General features: G+C 38.1%; 1 protein-coding gene and 1 pseudogene across 1 annotated transcript; both read left to right on the top strand.

The window, feature by feature from the left end:
• The first annotated feature begins 339 nt into the window (after positions 1-339).
• LOC101626879 (butyrophilin-like protein 2) lies at positions 340-5,535 on the top strand. Its single transcript, XM_012726074.1, has 3 exons — positions 340-343; positions 1,083-1,430; positions 5,228-5,535. The coding sequence occupies exons 1-3, from the start codon at positions 340-342 to the stop codon at positions 5,533-5,535; spliced, it is 660 nt and encodes a 219-aa protein (XP_012581528.1).
• Positions 5,536-14,321: 8,786 nt separating this feature from the next.
• LOC101626652 lies at positions 14,322-15,475 on the top strand (annotated as a pseudogene).
• The last annotated feature ends 7,442 nt before the right edge of the window (positions 15,476-22,917 follow it).

The raw sequence follows: 22,917 nt of genomic DNA, 5'->3' as shown, positions 1-22,917 counted from the left end.
ACACAATACTTTGAACTTAGCTGTAGTCAAAGGGAACTCCTTATCAATAATAAAAAAAAAATCTTATCACTCAGGAAACTCCAAAGGTTGTAGGAACTCTGTCAGGGGAATGGGCCAAAGACCAAATGTGTATACGTGTGTGTGTGTGTATACATACGTATGTATGTGTGTGTGTGTATATATATATACATACACACATACATATATATACACATATATGTGTATATATACATATACATATATAAAACAAGCTTCTGTTACTTCTCTGAGTAACATCATTTCTAGTGGTTTCCCATTATATTTCATAGAAGTTATACTCAGGCCCTCCCTGGAGGCGCAATGGGTAAAAACACAGCACGGTGAAGTTCTCTGCAGCTGCTTCGTGCTTGTTCAATCTCCAGCCCCGGAGGTGACCACATGGTGCAGCAGACCTCTCCTGACTCGCACACTGCTCCCCTCAGCAATGTACTTCGTCAGTCTGCCCATTCTGGTCTCCACTCTGCCTGGTGAATCCTCTTACCACCCCTGCACCTCTGGCCTGTACCCCAGTACCTCTGGCCTGTACCCCAGTTCTATATACATAAATAAAATAAATCTTAAAAAAAAAAAAGAAGTGATACTCCACTGGTAACATGGTGTAAAACAAGGAAACATTTGGTTGTTAATATTAGGATTCTCAATTTGTGCCTTAGTATTTGGGAGCAAATTATCACTGATTCATTAATCACTGACTCAATTATTAATCACTCATGGGCTCAATTTCCTCGTCAAAAATGAGAACACCACTCTAATACATGGAGTTTATACATGGAATTAAATGATTTATATAAATTTGAAATCTAACCCTTTGCAAATGGGAAAACACAAATTTTGATTAAGATTACATCACTATTGTATATTGACAACAATTTCTGTTATTACCTTTTGTTAACTACCAATATACTTAGATAGCCATATATTAGATCTACTCACTAATTAACCTCACTTTTCTAGTTGAACTGGTATATTTTCTCTCTCAGGAGGTCGCAACCATTCCTGCCACAGTCTAATGATGACTCCATCCTTTTCTTATTTTCTTCCAGGGCAATTCCATGTGATAGGGCCAAAAGTGCCCATCATTGCCAAAGTTGGGGAAGATGCTGTGCTGTCCTGCCAACTTAGCCCAATGATGAACGCTCAGAACATGGATGTAAAATGGTACCGAAACCACTCTTCAGCTCTTGTACATCATTATGGTGCTTCCCAGGATCATACAGAGAAGCAGATGCCAGAGTACCGAGGGAGGACAGGGTTTCTGAAGGAGAACATCACCAAAGGGCAGGTGGCCCTGAGGATCCATTCCATCCGCCCCTCAGATGGTGGGGAGTATAGCTGTTTCTTTGAAAGCTCCACATACTATGATGATGCAATATTTGAAGTATTGGTGACAGGTGAGTCTCTGAAATGAAAGCTCTCAGGTGAAGCTCATCTAATCAATCTACTCTGATTTCAAGTTGCAATAAAAACCTAATCACATCTCTTGTGAAGATAATTATTTAAACAAAAAGAAAACAAGGATTCTAGCCTTTTCTGTTGTGGAGGAGTGGCAGAAATCCATCTCATTTTCTTTCAAAAGACAGAGGCAAGAAAATCTGTTAAGTGAAATCAGGATGGATTTCTGTACCTCATTCTTGTCCATAGTTGACACTTTATTTCCCAGTCAGGTATGGGTCCTGCTTACAGTGACTTTACTGTGATATTCTTGTTTACTCAGGTGCGTGAATAAGCTTATCTTTATGATCCCACACCTGCTCAGACATTGTTCCCAGAAAAATACACTCTGGGAAAAAAGAGTAAAGAAACATTTTTGAACAAAAACTGAGCCTGCCATTTCTTTACAGACATTACAGAACCTGTCATGAGCATAAGTAATGAGTTTCTATGTTACCTCCTTTCAGATCAAAATTCCTTAGAGGTGAATGTAATGTACCTTTCTTTTGTATTCTTAAATAACTTCAGAAGATGAATTATGAATAATTAAGCACATTAAATGAAATAATCCTTACACTAACCAAATGAGTTGAGATTATTATTATCCTGATTTTATAGAAAGAGAATTAAGGCACAAAGTAATAGTCACTAGTTGTACTGTGTTTCTACAACAGGTAAAAACCCAACCTTTGGACTCTAGGGTAGATCCTCACAGCCACAATGCTCTGCTGCTTCCAAAAGACATTAGTTTCTGATATACCAGTTCTCAGCATCAACACTGGAAGCCACCACTGTGACCTCCAGGTTATCATGGCCTTAGAGCACAACTCACTAGTTACCAGCTGGTCTTTCTCTAGGGTCTGGCCCTCCATGCAACATCAGATGACATTTAATTTTCTTTCAGGAACTTAGTGGAAGGTTGTACTTGATTCATAAGTTTACAGTAATAAGTTAGAATAAATTAGGTGACTTGAAAATAAATTTCTTTTCTCAGAAAGCTGGAGGCTTTCTAAATTTTGAATTTTGTCTAAAATTCAAGTTGTCATAAGTAATATGCTCCTACTCAAACTTGTAGGGGAGAATTCTTCCTTGTCTTTTCCAACTTTTTGTAGCCCTGGGTGTTCCTTCATTTGTGATGAAATCACTCCAGTCACCCCCTCCATCTCTGCATGGCCATTTTTCCTGTGTCTCTATGTCCAAATTCTTCTCTGCTTGTATAAATAGTAGTCATTTTTTATTAGCACCAACCTTAATTTAATATGGCTTCATCTTTAGTAATTACTTATCTATAAAAATGATATTTCTAAATAAGTTCACATTCATTAATATTGAGGATTAGAACTTGAACATGTCTTTAGGGATCATAATTCAACCCAAAAAAAGGATGGTTTAATCCCAGTAAATGTAATGCTGATTTTTAGTTACATTTTATTAGTTGTGGTGTGACTATACTACAGTTCACTGAATTTTAAAACCTCAGTTGTCCTTATTAGTATTTCAGGTTACCCATGGCTATTATATTTGGATCACACTTATATTGACAGCATTCCCAACATCACAAGAGATTCCTACTGAAAAGCACATCTTTTAAAGAAAGGGAAACTAGAAATTTGCAGAAGACAATTTACCACAGAAAACAACCAACTAGTGTAGTCCATTAACTTCAAAGTCTGGATTCATAGAGTGTTCCTTTAACTTCACAGGCTGAATTCATAGAGTTTTCTGCTACCCAACTTTAAAAATTATCACATAGAATGATTTGTAATGTTTCAAAGGAGAGGGAGGAAAAAGAAAACAATTGATATAGAGATACTTGGTGTTTGGCTATTTGTTAAATGTTGGTCTGGCCTTTTTAATTTTTTCCTCCAAAATGTTCTTTGTGGGAAGCATTTTTTAAAAAAAAGTTTTGGACCCTCCCTGGTGGCTCAGCGGGTTAAAGCACAGCACTAAAGCTAAAGCCACTTCAGCATGAGTTCAATCCCCGCCCTGGGGGTGACTCACATGACACAGCAGACCTTTCCTGACCTGCTTGCTGCTCCCCTTAGCAGTGTACTTCATCAGTCAGCCTGTTCTGCTCCCCATGCTGTCTCTGGTGAATTCTCTCACCACCCCTGCACCTCTGACCTATACCCCACATCTATATGCACAAATAAAATAAAAATATTTTTAAAAATTTTTATTTATTTATGCATATAAGAGCTGTGATGTAGGCCAAGGTGTGGTCAGTGTGAAAGGACTCACCAGAGACAGAGTGGGGGACAGAACAAGCAGATTGACTGAAAAACACTGTAAGGGGATCAGCAGGCGAGAGAGAAGTCTATTGTGCCATGTAGGTCTGCTCCATGACTAGGGATCATCTCCCTGGCTGGGGACCAAACTCATGCATCAGTAACTGGCAATAGCTTCATAGTGCTGAGACTTAACCCCTTGCACTACCAAGGAGGCCCTGTTGGCAGTATTTATTTTTTTAAGACTTACTTATGCATTCAAGAACTATGGTACAGGCCAGAGGTGTGGGGGGTGAAAGGATTCACCAGAGACAGACTGGGGAACATAACAGGCAGATTGAGTAAAATACACTGCTAAGGGGAGCAGCGGGTAGGTCAGGAGAGGTTTGCCACACCATGTGGTTCACCTCCCTGGCCAGGAATCGAACTCATGCTGCAGTAGTTGTGGATATAGCTTCAGTGCTTTTTTTTTTTAAGATTTATTTATTTGTACAGAACTGGGGTACAGGCCAGAGATGCAGAGGGTGAGAGGATTCACCAGAGACAGAGTGGGGAGCAGAACAGGCAGATCGATGAAGTACACTGCTGAGGGGAGCAGCGGGAGGGTCAGGGGAGGTCTGCCATGCCATGTGGTCACCTCCGGAGCAGGCAGGGATCGAACTCTGCAGAATTTGCTTTAGTTTCTTACTGCTGTGCTTTAACCCGCTGCATCACCAGGGAGGGCCAGCTTCATAGTGCTTTTAATCCATTGTGCCACCAGGGAGGGCCTTGGGCAGCATTTTAAAAAAAAAAGATTTATTTATGCATATAGAACTGAGGTACAGGCCAGAGTTGCAGGGGCAGTGGGAGGATTCACCAGAGACAGAGTGGTACACAGAACAGGCAGATCAACAAAGCACACTGCTGAGGGGAACAGCGGGAGGGTCAGGAGAAATCTGCCCTGCTATGTGGTCACCTCTGGGGTGGGGATCGAACTCATGCTGAAGTGGCTGTAGCTTCTTAATGCTGTGCTTTAAACTGCTGCACCACTAGAGATCCCTGGGCAGCATTTCTTTTTTTAATAACAGTTTATTTTTACATCATTTTGTACATTTTTTTCCCATCTCAATTGTAATCCCTGCAGTTTCCCATCACCAAGTCACCCGTGTGCCATCACCATAATCCCGTGCACTTCCCTCCCCACCCCCCCACCCCCCGTTTTTGATCCCATTCCACACTCCACCCTCACAAAATGTCTCTGGTATATGATTGTTCATTATTTTTGTTATTTTCTCGCCTGGTCCATTATACTCCTGCTATGAGTGAAACCATCTGGTATTTTTCTTTCTCTTTCTGGCTTATCTCACTAAGCATGATCTTTTCCAGCTCCATCCAAGTTGCTCTGGGCAGCATTTTTAACCCCATTTTTATAAGTAAGAGAATTGATGTATAAAGAGTTTCGTTAATAAGCACAAGTTCACTGGCCCATGTGAAGTGGCAATAAAACTCTTGAGAGCAGTGTGCTTTCTCTCTCTCTCTTGTTTCTTCAGGTTCAGGTATGGCTCCTCATATTCATGTTGAGCCTGGTAACAAGAAAATTAGGCTGACCTGTACATCCACCGGGTGGTACCCAGAGCCTGAGGTGCGCTGGAGGGACCTGAAAGGACAGCTGTTGGTGCCAGATGCTGAGACAAAGGCAACAGAAGCAAGTGGACTATTTCGTGTGGAAACATCTGTAACAGTGGATGGAAGTTCAAGCGAAGCTGTCTCCTGTCTCATAAGAAACCCAGTCCTCAGTGAGGAGAAGGAAGTGTATATTTCTGTAGCAGGTCAGTTCCCCTCAGAGTCAGTGTCCTGAGATATCACTACTGATCAAGAAGGTCTGACTATCACGGACTTATAATGAAGAACCTAGAAAGATGTTCTTTTTCCTCCATTTGCAACTCTTATGTAGAGAGCTACTAAAAATATAACTTGTCTTATTTTGTATTTCTTATTGTGACAGAGAAATGCCATTATTTTACTTTGTAAAACATGAATAGATGCACAAAAGTGCTCAAACAGTAATGAAATATTAGGAGGACTCTGTCAAAGTTCTTTCTAAATTTCTCTGAATCTCACTGCCTAAGGAAAGCCACCTTTTAAAATGCTTTTTTCCCCCTGATATGTTTAATTGAGTTGAATTTTGGCAGTTCTATCTACCAGCTTTGTGCCCTCAGGCATCTAATGACTTTCCTATACCCAGTTCCCAACTGTTTAATAGTAACAATAATAGTGTCTTTCTCATAAGGCTTTTGCAAGGATTAACTATATGACAATATGATAATTCATAGCACAAGACCACGAAGAGCTCACACACCCAGTCTACTCTAAATATTCAAAGCTCAAATGATCTGAAAATTCCCTTCATTGTTAATTTTCTGTTTGAAATACTATAGTCTGTCAACAAGACCATCTCTTGCCCTCTTGTCTTCTGCAGCCTCATTTTTCATCACTCCCTTCCCTTCTGTCCTCCGCCCTCCTACCTCACATCAAGCTGGTTCCAATCATATAATATCCATAGAAACTATTAGCACCACATTCTTTCTATTTTTCTGTAATTAAGAGTTTCCTATTGGTCCTTCAGATCTTAATCCTCTCTCCCCTTGTAGAAAGCCACCTTTAACCCATTCTGTTAAGTGCCCTCTTCACTCTTACATTATTTTTATTCTATGTTTCACTGTCTTCTCAGTAGAGTATAGACTCTGTAGGGAATACTCATTCTATTTTTCCATCCCTATTACTTAGTAAAATAACAACTCACATTATATTTTTGTAAAATTTAAATTTTTTAAAAAGTATAAGGACCTTTGCCAATAGAACAATAGACATTGTACTTTAGTTTGAGAAATCCCACTGGTTTAAGGTAATCAGAGAGAAAAGTTGAAATTACAAATGTGAAAGAGCCAAGTGCAGATGTAAGAGGAAAAGATTTTTTAAAAATAACATTAGAAAAACAAGGTTAGAAGAGGGGAAATAAACAAGACTCCAGCTTGGAATTTTACATTGAAGCAGGAAATTGAGGGAATTTCAAAGGATTAAGAGGGACTAATGATTTAAGGCTGAGAAAAGAAGAAATCAATACTCCCCACTCATAATGATATAAAGCTCTTTGAAAACATGAGTGTAAAGGACAGAATTTTTAAAAGAAGGTTTCTTACATATGTTTAAGTAGTTAACTATTTATTAACAGACATCTCATTGAAATATTAAATAAGGGTAATCCATGAGTGAAAGTGCTCTTGGTGCTTATTTGAACTCACATTATTATTTTTTTAAAAAAATTTATTTATTTATGCATACAGAAATGGGGCAGTGAGAGGATTCACCAGAGACAGAGTGGGGAGCAGATCAGGCTGATTGATGAAGTATACCCCTGAGCCGTTGGTCAGGAGAGGTCTGCCGCACCATGTGAATCACCTCCTGGGCAGGCGGGAATTGAACTCAGGCAGAAGTGGCTTTAGTTTCTTAATGCTGTGCTTTAACCCACAGCGTCACAAGGGAGGGCTCTGAACCAACTTATTTAATAGAAAAATATTGAGACCATAGCCATTATTTCAGTTACTAGTTGTCAGATAGCTCATGAGACAGAATTCTCACTCCAATGACTACACCATGAGACTTCATAATCCTGCCTTTAATCTTAGAATTTCTCCTCAGCTATATATGTTCAAGCTCACATACTCTTGTTTGTAGAAAATAATTGGAAAATAGGACATATGGTAAAGTTCTAAGAGGGAGGAGAACTGAATGAAAGGAAATCCTTTATTGCACTTGTCATGTGTCATTTATTATGAAAGAAGAAAATGTCTTCTCATAGTAACATTTGTTAAATCTTGACTGAGATTTGACACATTATTGCAATGTTTTCAACATGCTAAAAATTTTCATAATTTAGATAATAAACCTTCTGGGTCCCTATACATTAAGAAAAAGAAAGGAAACATGAACCTTTATAGGATTCCTGAGATCCTTTGATTTGTAGGGAGGAGTGGGTGAAGTTTAGAAACTTTTCCCTTTCTAAATGTGTCTCCCAGGAGAAAACATCTTAAGAGTCATTCTCGGCAGGGAAGTCATCTGATGTCAAGATTGATCATAAGTAGGAAGCTCCTGTTTTTCAGATGCCTTGTCTCCCTACCCCTGGATAGTGGGATTTGCTGTGGTCCTGGCTCTCCTGGCTGTTGTTACCACCCTATTGACTGTATATGTTGTGCGTGGTAGAAAAGGTAAGAGTGTGGGAATTGACTTCATTTCTGGAAATCAGAGGTTATAGTAACAAGAAATTAGGAACTGATCAATAGGAAATCTTTAGCATTTAAAATTGAGAAGAAAAATACTGGAAAAGAGAAAATAATTTAGCCACACCTAATTCTGCATATTTGATTTTTTAAAAAATATTTGTTTTATTTATGTATGTACAGGTCTAATAAATATTTACCTAACAAATCAAACTGGGTGCAGGGATTACAGCTCTTGTTATCAAACAAGATCGGACAAGGGCGTGTCCTTAGGTCCCTCATTCTAACTCCATCCTCCAATGACATAGGTGGATTAGCCAGAAGCAAACCAAACACTGTCTACTGTTTTACATCTTGGAATCAGAACTGGCCAAGGGGCCTGCTTCTAAGCCCAGGAAAGGCTCTTGTGACCTTCTGGTCAAGCAGAAAAGAGGACTTCACAGATACTGTCAAGAGCAGACAAAGAGTTACAACTTATTAATTATTGAGAGAGCAAGAAAAATGTGCTCTGGGAAGCTATTACTGGACATGAGGCTCTAGGAGAGATGCTGGGCTCATAGTCTATGTAGGGTTTAGGAAGGGGGTTTGAGAGCAAAGGAATTAAGTTTTATTGACTAAAAAAGCAGACAGTGAACTTGACAAAAGTTCCTTTGTTGTTATTGTGAGCACCAATCAGCTGCAGCTGGGTGAACATCTCCAAGGTGACCATCTCATGGAGGCTGTGTGCCCACAGCTCTAGTTTGAACTGGTTTGGTATCAAGGTCTGTGATTTTTCTTGAGTCTGCTATTCTCTTTTCTTCCGATAGCAGTTAACTTGATAAGATATGGAAAGATAGTTCAGAAATGGTAAAATGAATTAATGTGTGAATGAATGAATAAATAAATACGACAAAAGAAACTCGGCCAAGAGTCATCAGGTTTTTAACCTCTTGGTAAGCAGCCCATGGTAACAGCAAACTTTTATAAAATTTTGCCTTTGAGTCTTATCCTTGTCCAAAAGTGAGTAGTGGTCATTTCTATTGTAGAGGCAACTGTATCACATTAAAGTATATTTGATTTATTAAAACTATATTAAACATTATATTCCATATAAGAAAAGAGCACTCTTTTTAATTGTCTATACACATGGTTCATTATCAGCTGTCAGTTTTAGATCAAGATAAGGTCCACAGCTACAGGCTCCTGAGGCTAACGGACAGTTCAGCAACCAGTGGTTTGGAGCATTTTAAGGTGTGAATCAGAAGATGGCCTCTATTTCTGAAACTCCAAGGGACATGTTTATTTGTAGGGTTATTACTTATTGAAAGTCTCTATTGCTTGACTTGAGTATGCAAAACACAACCAACCTCTTTGACCCAAGCTAAGGTAAAGCAGCTCCATATTTCAAATCCTCTATCCAGTGGCATCTCTCCCTATAAGAAATATATAATTCCTCAATTGCCATTCCAGTTTCTTTGAATCACTTGCCAGATCTCCTCTTAATTGCTTTTATTTTTAAATGAAAATATGAAAGTCTTTTAGACCAAACCTTTTGGGTGTCATGAGTAGTAAAGAGTTTGTAGGTATTTGGCACGTATATTTTCAACAAAATCAAACAAAAAAGAAAGAAAATTAATTAATTAAATTTTATGTTAGTATATTCACAAGTCAGAGAGTATTTAGATTGTGTTAATGTTTTTAAAGATTTATTTATTTGCACATACAGAACTGGGGTAGAGGCCAGATGTGCAGGGGCAGTGAGAGGATTCACCAAAGACAGAGTGGGGGGCAGAACAGGTAGATCGAGGAAGTACACTGCTGAGGGAGCAGCGGGAAGTCAGGAGAGGTCTGCAGCACCATGTGGGTCACCTCCTGGGCAGGCGGGGATTGAACTCGTGTGGAAATGGCTCTAGCTTCTTAGTGCTGTGCTTTAACCTACTGTGCCACCAGGGAGGGCCCAACATTGTGGTTTTTTTTTTAAGATTTATTTATTTATGCATACAGAACTAGGGTACAGGCCGGAGGTGTGGGGGTTGAGGTGATTTACCAGAGACAGAGTGGGTAGCAAAAATTTCAGGCAAGTTGACTGAAATACACTGCTGAGGGGAGCAGTGGGTGAGACAGAAGAGGTTGGTTGTGCCCTGTGGGTCACCTTCCTGACCTGGGGTTGAACTTGTACTGAAGCGGTTGAGGCTAGCTTCATAGTGCTGCACTTTAACCCATTTCGACAACAGGGAGGGCCCTGTGTTAATTTTTTTAATCAAAAAAGGAGTCTCTGTGTCAGGTAGAAGGAGCCATCAGTTCTGTAGTGTTAACGATATCTTTTGTCAGTGGGAAACAAGACCGGAGGTAGTTTTCGTGTGAATAGGGAAAGACACTCTCTAACATACTTTTTGTTGTTTGTCTTTTTTTTTCCCCACACAGAAAGGATAACAGATGAGAAAAGTAAGTTATCACCACAAAACCAACTACTATTGAATTTAGCATTGACCTCAGGTTTTGTTCTCTACCATATGCCATTTTGTTGAGATAATTTACATATAATATCATGTAAATTTTAAGTGCACATCATAAGATTTGATATGAAATTGTGTCATAAAATGATTACTACAATAGCAAAGATACCATCCGTTATAAACTTGCCACATTATAAACTTCCTATTTAGTTCCTTTATACCACATTATAAACTTCTTATTTAGTTTTTGCTGGGAATGGCTAAGATCTACTCTCTTAGCAACCTTCAACTTTGCTTCTTAACTACAGTCATCATGCTGTCCATTATGTACAACTTGATCTTACCGTTTTTGTGGTCAAATGGGGACTGGGATCTGAGGTGGATTTTCTAACAGTAGGGAGGAGAAGATACAATCTGACACACTTTTGCTTTCTTGTTTTTCATACAGTACATTTACAGAAAGAGAATGGTAAGTAATATACCAAAAAACAAAATACCACTTGGAATTCAGCATTGACCTTAGTTTTGGTTCACATCACCCTTTTCCTACCCCTCCCCCAAATACACAGAGTTCTGTGAAGACAATTGATATTATTATACCTCAGTATATTTTGAATGCACCACATAAAGACTTGATATGTGTGTTGCAAAATGATTCCCACAGTAGTATAGTCACCACTCATGCTCTCACAGAATTACAGTTATTTTTCTGTGGCTGAGACCTTTTAAGTTCTACTCTATTACCAACTTTCAAATTTGCCCTTTGACTATTGTCATCATGTTGTATGCTATATCTGGAACCTTACAAATCTGTTGTAAATGGGGATCAAATTCTGAGTGGATAGTCTATGGATAAGGAGACAAAAAAAAATTTTAACATAATTTTGGTCTGGCTTTTTTTTCTTACAGACACCCTAAAAATATTTTTGGGTAAGTGATGTATAACAAAAATTCATGTTTGTTATATTCAAAAGTAATCACAGATTTTGTTCATTTCTGTCTGCCACACACACACATACACACAGAACATTGCATTCAGTCTGTGGTATATAACAGAACATAAATCTTAAATTTACCATAAGGATGTGATATGCAAGTGTGTTACAAAGTGATTACCACTCTAAATATAGCTACCAGTCATCATCTACAGGGTTACAAAGTTAGTTTATTATTGCTAAGAACTTTCCAGATCTGCTTTCTTAGCAATTTTCAAATTTCTTGTTAACATAATCAATATGTTGCACATGATGTCTGTGGCTTTACAGTTTCTGTTGTCAGAAACTGTCAGGATATGAAGTGGGTTTTCTATGGGTAGGTAGAACACACTAACAATCATTTGTTCTGATTTTTTGTCATACTGACATCAAGAGAAAGGTAAATGATGTACAAAAAAACCCACTCTGATTGAGTTAAGCATTAATCTCAGATATTGCTCATCACCCTAAGCCCCTCACACACAAAGTACTATTAAAATAATTGATACATATGATGTATAAATTTTAAATGTACAGCATAAAAATTTGATATGTATGTGAATTGCGATGTGATTATCACAATGGAATAGCTACCATCCTTCCCTCAAACATTAAAAACTTCTTATTTTCTTTTAGTGAGAATGACTGAGATCTACTCTCTTAGCAACCTTCATATTTGCAAATTAACTGTAGCCATTATATTGTACATATATCTGTAGTTTACAGTATCTATTGTCAAATGGGACCATGATCTGAGGTAGGTTTTCTGTGAGTAAGGAGAGGAAAACACTGTCTAACATGCTTTTGTGTTGTTTCTTTGGTTTTTTCATACAGAAGATATAAAGGAACAGATAGGTGAGTGATGACAACAAGACCCACCACTACTGAATTTTAGCATTGACCTCAGACTTTGTTCTCTTACACACACCATTTTGAATGTAATGGTATGTTGTCTCATATACCATCATAAAAATTTTAAGTGCACAGCATAAGATTTTTATGCATATATATTGCAGAATGATCACCACAATAAGTATAGTCCCATTCATCCCCCACCTGTCACAAATTTCTGTTTACTTTTGATGAGAATGCTTAACATCTACTTTCTTAGCAACATTCAACTTTGTTTTTTAAATGCATCCATTACATTGTACATTATGTCCTTGTCAGGTGGGGACCAAGAACTGAGGTGGAATTTCTGTGAGGTTGGAGATATACTCTCTAACATTTTTTGTATGCTTTTACTTTTTTCCTTATAGGACACATACAGAAATCTTTAGGTAAGTTATATGTAGCAAAAAATCATTACAATCCAAGTTAATAATGCTCTCAGATTTTTTTTATTTCACACAAACACATACACAAACAGTTTTCCTGAGAATATATATATATAATACACAAATATATATATATATTTGTATATATGCATATATTCTTATACATTTCAAGTATACACCAAAAGTAGTATTTGATATGCATGTGTTTTCTATGTGATTACCACCATAATGTAATTATCATCCATCCCTCACATATTATAAACTTCTTATTTTACTTTGGCTAAAAATGTTTTAAGCTCCACTCTCTTAGCCTTCAAATTTGTTGGTAATTACAATCATCATGTTGTACCTTATGTCTTGACCTTATGATTTTTGTTGTCAAAAAGGACCAAGATCTAAAACCAACATTCTATGGGTAAGGAGGTGAACACACAATCTAACACACTTGTTTTGATTTGTTGTTGTTTTCATACAGAACAATTACAGAGAGAGAATCGTAAGTAATATACAAAAATCTATGGTTCAGCATGGGCCTCAGATTTCATTCACATTGCTCTTCCCTCTGCTCCCTTCTCCCCCTTATCCCGTCAAAAGAGTCTTGTGGAGACAATTGCTATAAATTCATGATCTAGCGTGAAGTCAGGAAGATGGTGTTTCTACTTTAGATCTTCTTTCTTAGGATTGCTTTGGCTACGTGGGGCCTTTTGTGGCTCTTTATAAATATTTTTTTTCCTGTTTCTTTAAGAAAAACCAACGGAGACTAGTAACTACAGTGCAAGGTCCAATCTGGATCTCACAAGTTATGTCTCACCATCAAGGAAACAAAAAGGCAACGTGGCACCAACCTCAGCTATCAGCACCTCAGGAGCAGGGACAGACCCAAATCTCAGGAGCAGGGATAGATACAAACCAGCAAAATTCAACTACCCTCCTGAACCTGCCCCTGATACCCAGCCACCAGACCCTTCAAAGTGGCCAAATGATCCATGCTATTCCAGCAGCGCTCGGTCACTAAAAGGTAAACACCACTCACTTTGGGCCCAACCAACAGAGTTTCGGGAGCCAGTGCAGATTTGTAGGGGCTGCATGTGTCTTTAAGCATAATTATTATGAGATTATACATCCATTTTGTTAGTCTTTATTGCTGATTAGAAATCAACTGCAAGATTCAAATTGAATACCATTTGTGTATCTGATCACTTGCTAGACATTTTAGCTTTTTCATCTTTCAACTTGAAAACCACTCCATGTCGATTTTTAAATTTCTAATAATTCAACTCATTTCCCAGACTAAGATTAGTATTTCTTTTGAGTAAAAGAAAATTTAAATGAATGTTCCAAAGTATGCCAACAAAAAGATCATTTAAGTAGCCATGTGGAGAAAGTTAGCTAATCATCATCATTCTTCATTTATTTTTCAATCACTCCCCATTATAACAAAATTATGATCTACAATGGTGACAGGTGAGCATATAAACAAGATGTATTCCTTTTTTTGTGTCTGTAACATTAAAATAAGAATGAAAATATTAAATAAACAGGTCATGGATAACTACCAAAAAATATAAAACTAGAGGGGTAGACAAAGTAAAGATCATAAAGAACCTTTCAAATCACTTTTAAGATTTTTATATTCATTTTAAAAGTTATAAAGGGATCTCTTTGCCCATATACCGCAAGAATGAAGGTCATTCTCAGCAATCAGACTGTTAGCTTTCCAGATAAAGTTGACCTCTCCTTGGTGGCTTTCACTTATTGTGAAGGGCCTCAGAGGCACCCTGTGGAGGTCCTCCACTCACATCAATTTGGAAGTCAGTCTCCTTGAAAAGAAAGAAATATTTCTGCATTGACAAATGATGAGGAAATAGAAAGGAACTGGTTACTGTTTGAAGCTTTCTGTAGTCCCATAGAGAACATAATCAAGGCCGATACACTGGGCTTCTATAACAATGTAAGGTGTGTGTGTGCTCACTTCCCTATCAGTGCTTCAATATTAGTTCAGAACAGACCTCTTGTTGAAATATGAAATTTCTTGGGTGAAAAATACATTCCCAGGGTTTGGATGAAGCCATGTTACAGGGCAGGGAGAGAGGGGTACCAGTGAACCCACAAACCTGTCTGCTCTAAATAGGTCCTGCCATCCATTGCATTAAAACAAATCATGTAAGACTTTAATGAAAAAGGAACTTTAATACAGTGAGTACACAACACAGAAGGAAAAAAATATAACTTCTAAATCAAACATCTGAAGTTACCCATCCTCTCGTGGGCAAAAGTCAACCTAAAAGGGATTGGCCCAAAGCAAGGCCTGAAAGCCCGCCAAAAGACTAAAGCACTTTCTGGCCGGGACCCATAGAAAAGGGTCAGAAATGGCCAGACAAGTCTGGGAGGACACTGCCATAATCAACATCCCCACAGGTCTCTCACCCATATTGCTTACAACCAGTCCAGGGCCAAGAAATAAGCACAGTTTCTTCATTACATGCTTGCTGCTCCATGTGGCTTCCTCAGGTCTCCTTCTGGCTCTCCATCCTGCTTCCTTCTTCCTCAGATTCCTTCTCCTTTTCTTTGCTCAGCCCTACCCTCCTTCTGCGTAGGGCAGAGAATGTGGAACTTTCCCTTTTCCTGGGGACCAGCCTGTTACAGCCAGGCATTCTTTTTTCAGTATCTCAAACCCAGAAAGATGAGTTAATTCTTGAAGGAAAGGATATTGTGCTTGTTCAATTGTAGCTGTTTTGATTCAATAAAGCCATAACAGTTAAAAACAAGGATATCAGGAAATTTGTAGATGGTATCTATGTTTCTGAAAAAAGATTATTTCAGCAGACTAAATAATAATATTGATGTTGTCCAGCTACAGAAACACCAAGATATTGGGGTGATTTCTCAGAACAGTTTGTGATATATCTTTAAGATGAAATAAAAGTCACTATTGAAAAAACAAAAATAGTTGTGAACAGAACTGAAAAAATTTGAGGGGAGAAATCTTTAACATAAAAAGATCGTAAGATTTGTGTTCTTGTAAAAGCTGCACTATCAAATCCATATTTATGTGCAAGAGAGGATATTAGATGTGATCAGGTGCATTCAAGGTGGTATGGCCGTAGTCAAGAGAGGATATTAGTGAGCCAGAGAAAAGACTCCCAGTAGTTCAGGAAATCACCACAGGTAGTGACAGTGGATAGAATTAGTGAAAGGGAGAGCAAAGCAGCTGAGATCTATGTTGGGCCAGAATCAAGAAGTCTGAAGAATCAATATGAATGGTAAATTCAGAGATGATGGAGGAGGAAGTGCACTACTTTCCATCCTATGTAACTGGATACATAGTTCCATTTCTAAGATAGGGTGACATTTAATATGTTAAACAAGGAATTCAGTAATGCCTCAGTTCTCTTAACACTCATGATTTCTCCATTTGCCAAGACTTCTGATAGGCAGTACCCAGCTCTGACTGGTGCTTGGCCAAAAGGTGTAACCTTTTTCTGTTTTTAATTTATTGTTTCATCTTTAATTGTTAAAGTCACAAACATCATCATCATCATTATTACTACTATTAGTAGTAGTATTTTGTGTGGCTTTGCCCATAGAATCATTTTTCTTTTTCTTTTCATTTTTAATTTAAGAAATACCCACTTCAGGGCCCCTCCTGGTGGCATGGCAGGTTAAAGCACAGCACAGTGAAGCTGGCAGTGGCCACTTCCATGGGAATTCAATACCCTGCTCTGGAGGTGATCCACATGGTACAGCAAACTTCTCCTTTCTCACCTGCTGCTCCCCTTAGCAGGGTACTTAGTCAGTCTGCCTGGTCTGCTTTGCACTCTGTCTCTGGTGAATCCTTTCACTGCCCCTGCACTTCCAGCCTGTGCCTCAGTACTTTATGCATAAATAAATAAATAAATCTTCAAAAAAAAAAAATCCCACTTCCACACAAGGATATGCTTAGCCCAGTGCCTCACTTCAGAAAATTAAGTACCACAGCATACCCTCCAGCAAAGGATTAGTTACTAACTATCACCATTCAAAAAAACCTCCCTACTCATTCCACCAACCCTTCACCCTTTTCATTCTAGTAGCATCCATTCTGTTCTCGGTAGATAAAGGGTTGTTTTTATTTTGTTTCCTCTATTTCTTTATCTTCCACTTGTGACTAAAATCGAACAGTATTTCTTTCTCTTTTTCAAGCATCATTTGCCTCTTTTTAACTTTTTCTCTCAGAAATATAATCTCATAGATGAGATTTATAAATGATCAATATTTTTGGTATTACTTATTCTATATAAATAAAGGAAAATCAAATTTAAATGCCTCAAAATAGTGAAAAATAAATGTCATTTATAAAAATTAATACCCTCAAACTTTTAGTTATGCTATAAAAGTGTTCATTTTCAAGGACATTATTAAAAATTGCTATTTTAAATATATAGAAAGGATTATGAAATAGCATGTATTAGAACCCTTTTTGATGTTAAAAGATAAAAGTATTCTGGAGGTGTTCATGGCAAGATGTCCCATAGTGGTTGTATCTGGGTAATAGCAAACCAATGGGATTGCTTTTTAATCTCTTTGAATTTTAAATAAATGAACATACAATGCTTTTGAAATGAGCAGACAGTATTTATAATTAAGCAAAAAAGATTTTTTTGAAATTGTTGTCAAAAAAGCTATAGGAATTCCTGAGGTAGACTTTCTTTGTCCACTTAAAGCATGGAGTGTTTCTAGGACAGCTATAACTGACAAGCTGGTAGCAAGCTGTGTGTGAGTAGAGTGACTGTCAAACCAATTACTTTATCGCTGGTACAGAAACTAAAGGAAACTTAAATGCAAAACCTTGATAGGTGAATAGAAATTTTTTCCCCCAACAAATTCAGGAATGCTGTGAGTGGAAATTGAATCAATGCAGTAATTGTTGAAAAGTGATGAAAGAGTTACTTGTAAAAAACTAAAGAAGCAAAGCGTGCAGATCTAAGTGGCAGGTTTGCTGAACAAACTGAGTTGTGTCCCATATGGATGTCTAGGCCAAATTGCCCTCTGTCTTTTAACCTCAAAAACTAGAGAAAGTTAGCTCAGATATTCATTGATAAATTACAATTTATTTAGGTCCAAAGCATATCATCAAACTTCTTGGAATATCAGAAACTAATATTTTTTTTTAAAGATTTATTTATTTGTGCATATAGAACTGGGGTACAGGCCAGAGGCTCAGGGGTGGCGGGAGGCTTCACCAGAGACAGAGTGGGGAGCAGAACAGGCAGATCGACCAAGTACACTGCTGAGGGGAGCAGCGGGCAGTTCAGGAGAGGTCTGCCATGCCATGTGGTCACCTCCAGGGCAGGCGGGAATCGAACTCATGCGGAAGTGGCCTCAGCTTCTCAGTGCTGTGCTTTAACCCACTGCGCCACCAGGGAGGGCCGAAACTAATATTTTTAACCACTTCATTTTATTTATTTTTTTAATGAAAACAGTAGGGGAAAGTATGCATAACCCAGCCCTGTCTATGAGAAGCTCTCAGTCCTCAGTGAAGACCTACTACAGCCCAAGGAATGCAAGCATACCACAGCCCAGAGAAAGAGAGCACCGCCAGGGTCTCCAGGAAGTTGAGGAGTGGTGATAAGGTAAATGCTCCCCCCCACCGCCCACACACACACAAAGTGGAAAGTGTGCACAGCTAGGGTTTTGGACCCACACATCGCTAGAGCCTCAGTCCAGGCAGACCATGAGCACTGGCCAGTGCACTCCAGACACCATTATTGGGAAAGCTGTGTGCACACAGCCACCCTGGGGCTTGTAGGGGATAGAGAAAGGTAAATCCCCCGACAAAGGTGAGTTTAAAAGTGTGTGCAGCCATCTTCAAACAACTAGCAACAACAAATGTTGGCGAGGATGTGGAGAAAAAGGAACCCTCCTGCACTGCTGGTGGGAATGCAAACTAGTACAACCACTATGGAAAACTGTTTGGAGGTTCCTCAAACTGCTAAACATGGAGCTTCCCTACGACCCAGCAATCCCACTCCTAGGTATCTACCCAAAAGACACAAAAACATGGATTGAAACATGTTTATTGCTGCTTTATTTACAATTGGAAAAACATGGAAGCAGCCCAAATGCCCAAAAGTGGATGACTGGATAAAAAAGATGTGGTACATATATACAATGGAATATTACTCAGCAACCAAAAAAGAGAACACATGTCTTTTGCAGCAACTTGGATGGAGCTGGAAAAGATCATGCTTAGTGAGATAAGCCAGAAAGAGAAAGAAAAATACCAGATGGTCTCACTCGTAGCAGGAGTATAATGGACCAGGCGAGAAAATAACAAAAATAATGAACAACCATATACCAGAGACATTTTGCAGGGGTGGAGTGGGGAATGGGATAAAAAACGGGGGTGGGAGGGTGGGGAGGGAAATGCACGGGATTATGGTGATGGCACACGGGTGACTTGGTGATGGGAAACCGCGGGGATTACAACTGAGATGGAAAAAAAAATGTACAAAATGATGTAAAAATAAACTTTTGTAATAATAAAAAAAAAGTGTGCAGCCAGTATCAGGAAGAGGCCATCTGGGGCCTATGGCATGCAGCTTGAGACAGGAGCTCTAAAACCACAGTGGCTGCAAGACTATATCCTGGGAACATACCAGTGTTGGGACTTTAAACACCAGACACTGCTTCAGGGCTGGCACAGCACTGAACATGCACTCTGGCACTGAGTCTTCCCTCCCAGCCCATCTGTTTCTCAGAGAAACAATGGGAAAAACACAGTTCTGAAAGTTCACAAGAAGAGGTTGCTGGCATCACATAGTACCTAGAACAAAATCAACTACTACCTATTATTGGAAATCAGGGTCCCCAAATTTCCCTTGATCTGATAAAAGGACTACTCCAAAAACAAAGATAGAGAACTCACAAGCCCCTTCTTAAACTAAGTAGATCCAAAACAAGTGAATCTCAAGTGTCAGCGCCCATCAACCCAGCCACAACCTCAACACTCTAGTGGAAGTTTGGCACAACTGGCTTGACCACCAGTTCTATGAAAATCAAAAGGAGCACCCAACAGAGATACCTGACAATAGTAGTGGTACAGTGTCAACTTAGCACAAATTAGAAGGCAAGCCTCAGGGAGACAGAGAAACACAAACAACCAAACAAGTCCCCAGAAAGACACACCACAGGGGGAAAGCCAGCAACCAGAACACAACAACAACGACATGTAGGAGCTCCATAACCTATCAGAGAAAGAATTTAAAACTACCATGATCAAGAAATGGGCAGAAGAATTTAAAAGACAATTATCCAAAAAGGTATTGCAAATAGCCAACAGCTGTATGAAAAATGTTCAACTTTCCTCATAATCAGGGAAATGCAAATCAAAACCACAATGAAATACCACCTCACACCCATGAGAATGGCACATATCAAAAAAACTAACAGCAAATGTTGGCAAGGATACAGTGAAAAAGGAACTCTCCTACACTGCCAGTGCGAATGCACTGCAAACTGGTCCAATCATTATGGAAAGCTGTATGTAGATTCCTCAGACTACTAAAAATGAATCTACCATATGACCCAGCAATTCCACTCCTAGAAATCTACCCAAAGGACACAAAATCATTAATTCAAAAAGATAGATGCACCCCTATGTTTATTGCAGCACTACTTACAATAGGTAAATCCTGGAAACAACCCAAATGCTCAAAACTAGATGACTGGATCAAGAAGTTGTGATATACACACACACATACACACACAGGAATACTATTCAGCAATCAAAAAAGATAAACTCATGCCATTCTCAGCAACATGGATGGAGCTGAAAGGGATCATGCTCAGTGAAATAATTCAGAAGGAAAAAGAAAAATATCGAATGGTTTCACTTATAGGAGGCAATTAAGAAAGCCAGATAAGATGGGGTTGGTGGTGAGGGAAGGGTATTTTAATACAAAATACAACAAAACAAGACAAAATAAACAGACAAGTAAAAATCAGAGAGAAATCAGAAGGAAGAAGGAATGTGGGAGGCTGGCTAAGGTGATGATGGGAGGGGGAAAGTAGACACTGTTATAAAATGAACAATAATGTAAATAAACATATGAAAAATAAATTAAAAAATAAAGCATTTTAAGATAAAAAATATAAATAAAATGAAAACAGTAAACACTTTGACAAGTTCTATTTCTAACATATGATAAATTGAAAATATAATCTGTATTCCCCTGGAATTTTGACCTCTCTCTCTGGTTGGTTGCAGGACGAGTATCCAAAAAATTTTCCTACAGTAAGTGACATCAAAATGACAAAAAATGCTACTTGCTGTATGTCATTACTTACAGCAAGCCCTACCTGCCAAGTTCGCTTTAAATGTTTCTGTTTTTTGGGTTTAAATGGTGTCACTAACAGTTAAATGCACATTTAATAATGTGTGTCATTTACCCTTTTTGGTATTATGTTGTAAAAAAAAAAATGGCTTTGCCCAAATAATCTGTAAGTCTATTTGAACCAGAATATCATTTTATTTTAAATATGTGGGTCTAATGCTATCAAAAATAAGAATTGAGTCATTAAAAAGGAGAGATTTTTTTTTTCAGAAAAGATCCCTTTAAATGAATGCACAGCTCTGCAAAGCATGAGCTTTGCGATTGAATTACCTTATCCTGAAATGCAGTTTGTAGATCAGTGGCAAACAGAAGTCATCTCTCCAGCCTAATCTCACAATCACAACCAAAGATTCTCCAGTCAAAAAAGATCAATAAAATATGGAATTTGGTTTCTGTTTTCTCTCATGTCCATCAGATCATTCTCATCAGTATACTCAATGCCATTATTTCCCCTTCTACAATAAAGAAATAAAGAGCAATAACCACTCGATCTAATTTTTCTAAGTGATTGTGTCCTTTTTTTCTTTCTTCACTAGATAATGTTATTACTCATTCTCTCCATAACATGAGGACACTCAAGTCATCCTGTGGAGAATCACATAAGCTCAAAAACTGAGGTCTTCTACTAGTAACCACGAGGATGAGTCACGTTGATGTGAAAAGTCCAGACCAATCTACCCAACATTGAGCTGCACCTTCATGAGAGAGAGAACCACAGCCTCCTGACCAAGCCCCAGATGCCTGAACCCCAGATGTCATGAGATGTTACTAATGTGTACAATAATTTCTTTTTTAAGTACTAAGGCTGGAGATGCTTTATTTTTCATCATTGAATAATAAATAATATACAATGTTTGTAAATTTTATCTTGTGAACTAAAGAATAAAATTAAAATAATGATAACTCATTTCATAGGTATTTGCATTGCAGTATAATTTACCAATTCTGAAATATTTAAAATTTTTCTTGAAAATAAGTGAATATTGAGTATAATAAAACCCAACTCTCACAGCTGAAACAGGTAATTAAACAGATGAGAGAAGGTGAAGAATAGAATTATTTTATGAAGTCCTGGATTGAAACTGGATGTAACCAGGTAAGTTCCTCATATATAACATAATGGTGTACTTTTAATCTTTCACATGTAGCTGTCCTATTATCACAATGCTATTTATTGAAGAGGTCCTCTCTCCATATGTGTTCTTGGTTCTGTGTAACAAATTGTATAAGAGGACCTAGAAATAAAGTCATATATAAATAGATATATTACATAGGACAGAATCACCAAGCCTTTATGTTGTTGCTGTCCACTATCTTCAGATGTCATTGAAAGTAAGAAAAACATCCTGTATGGGATAAATAAACTGGAGTCTCTGCAAGGTGCTTCACAAATCAAAGATATAGCTGAGGATATGAAATGCCCCAGAGCACCAACTGCATTACAACTAAGGAGACTGATGAGTCATTTGCTCCTTGGGCTGAGCAGATGAGCTGGAATGTGGGGAACTAAAGTGTGTAACAAATTCCACAGCTCAATGCCCTTACACATAATTATCAAAAACAGCAGCAGAAGGATAGTAAAAGAAAGGATAAACACCTGGGACTACATCAAGATAAAGAACTTCTGTATAGCAAAAGACACATTAACCAAAACAAAGAGACACCCACTGATCGGGAGAAAAATTTTGCACACAATACTAGTGAGAAAGGACTGATCACAAGGAACTGAAAAAACTGGACAAAAATAAAGTGAACAACCCCATCAAAAAAAGAAAGAAAGAAAGAAAGAAAGAAAGAAAGAAAGGAAGAAAGAAAGGAAGAAAGAAAGAAAGAAAGAAAGAAAGAAAGGAAGAAAGAAAGAAAGAAAGAAAGAAAGAAAGAAAGAAAGAAAGAAAGAAAGAA

This window comes from Condylura cristata, unplaced genomic scaffold (assembly GCF_000260355.1).
Source record: "Condylura cristata isolate star-nosed mole 26May11 unplaced genomic scaffold, ConCri1.0 scaffold00017, whole genome shotgun sequence".
NCBI lineage: Eukaryota > Metazoa > Chordata > Mammalia > Eulipotyphla > Talpidae > Condylura > Condylura cristata.
The sequence above is the reverse complement of the archived record's forward strand: the minus strand, read 5'-3'. Positions and strand labels throughout refer to the sequence as shown.

What these genes read in the sequence shown, in the direction of transcription:
- LOC101626879 (XM_012726074.1), top strand. An exon ending in ATTTGAAGTATTGGTGACAG is followed by an intron (nt 1,431 to 5,227) that starts GTGAGTCTCTGA and finishes TTGTTTCTTCAG; the next exon opens with GTTCAGGTATGGCTCCTCAT.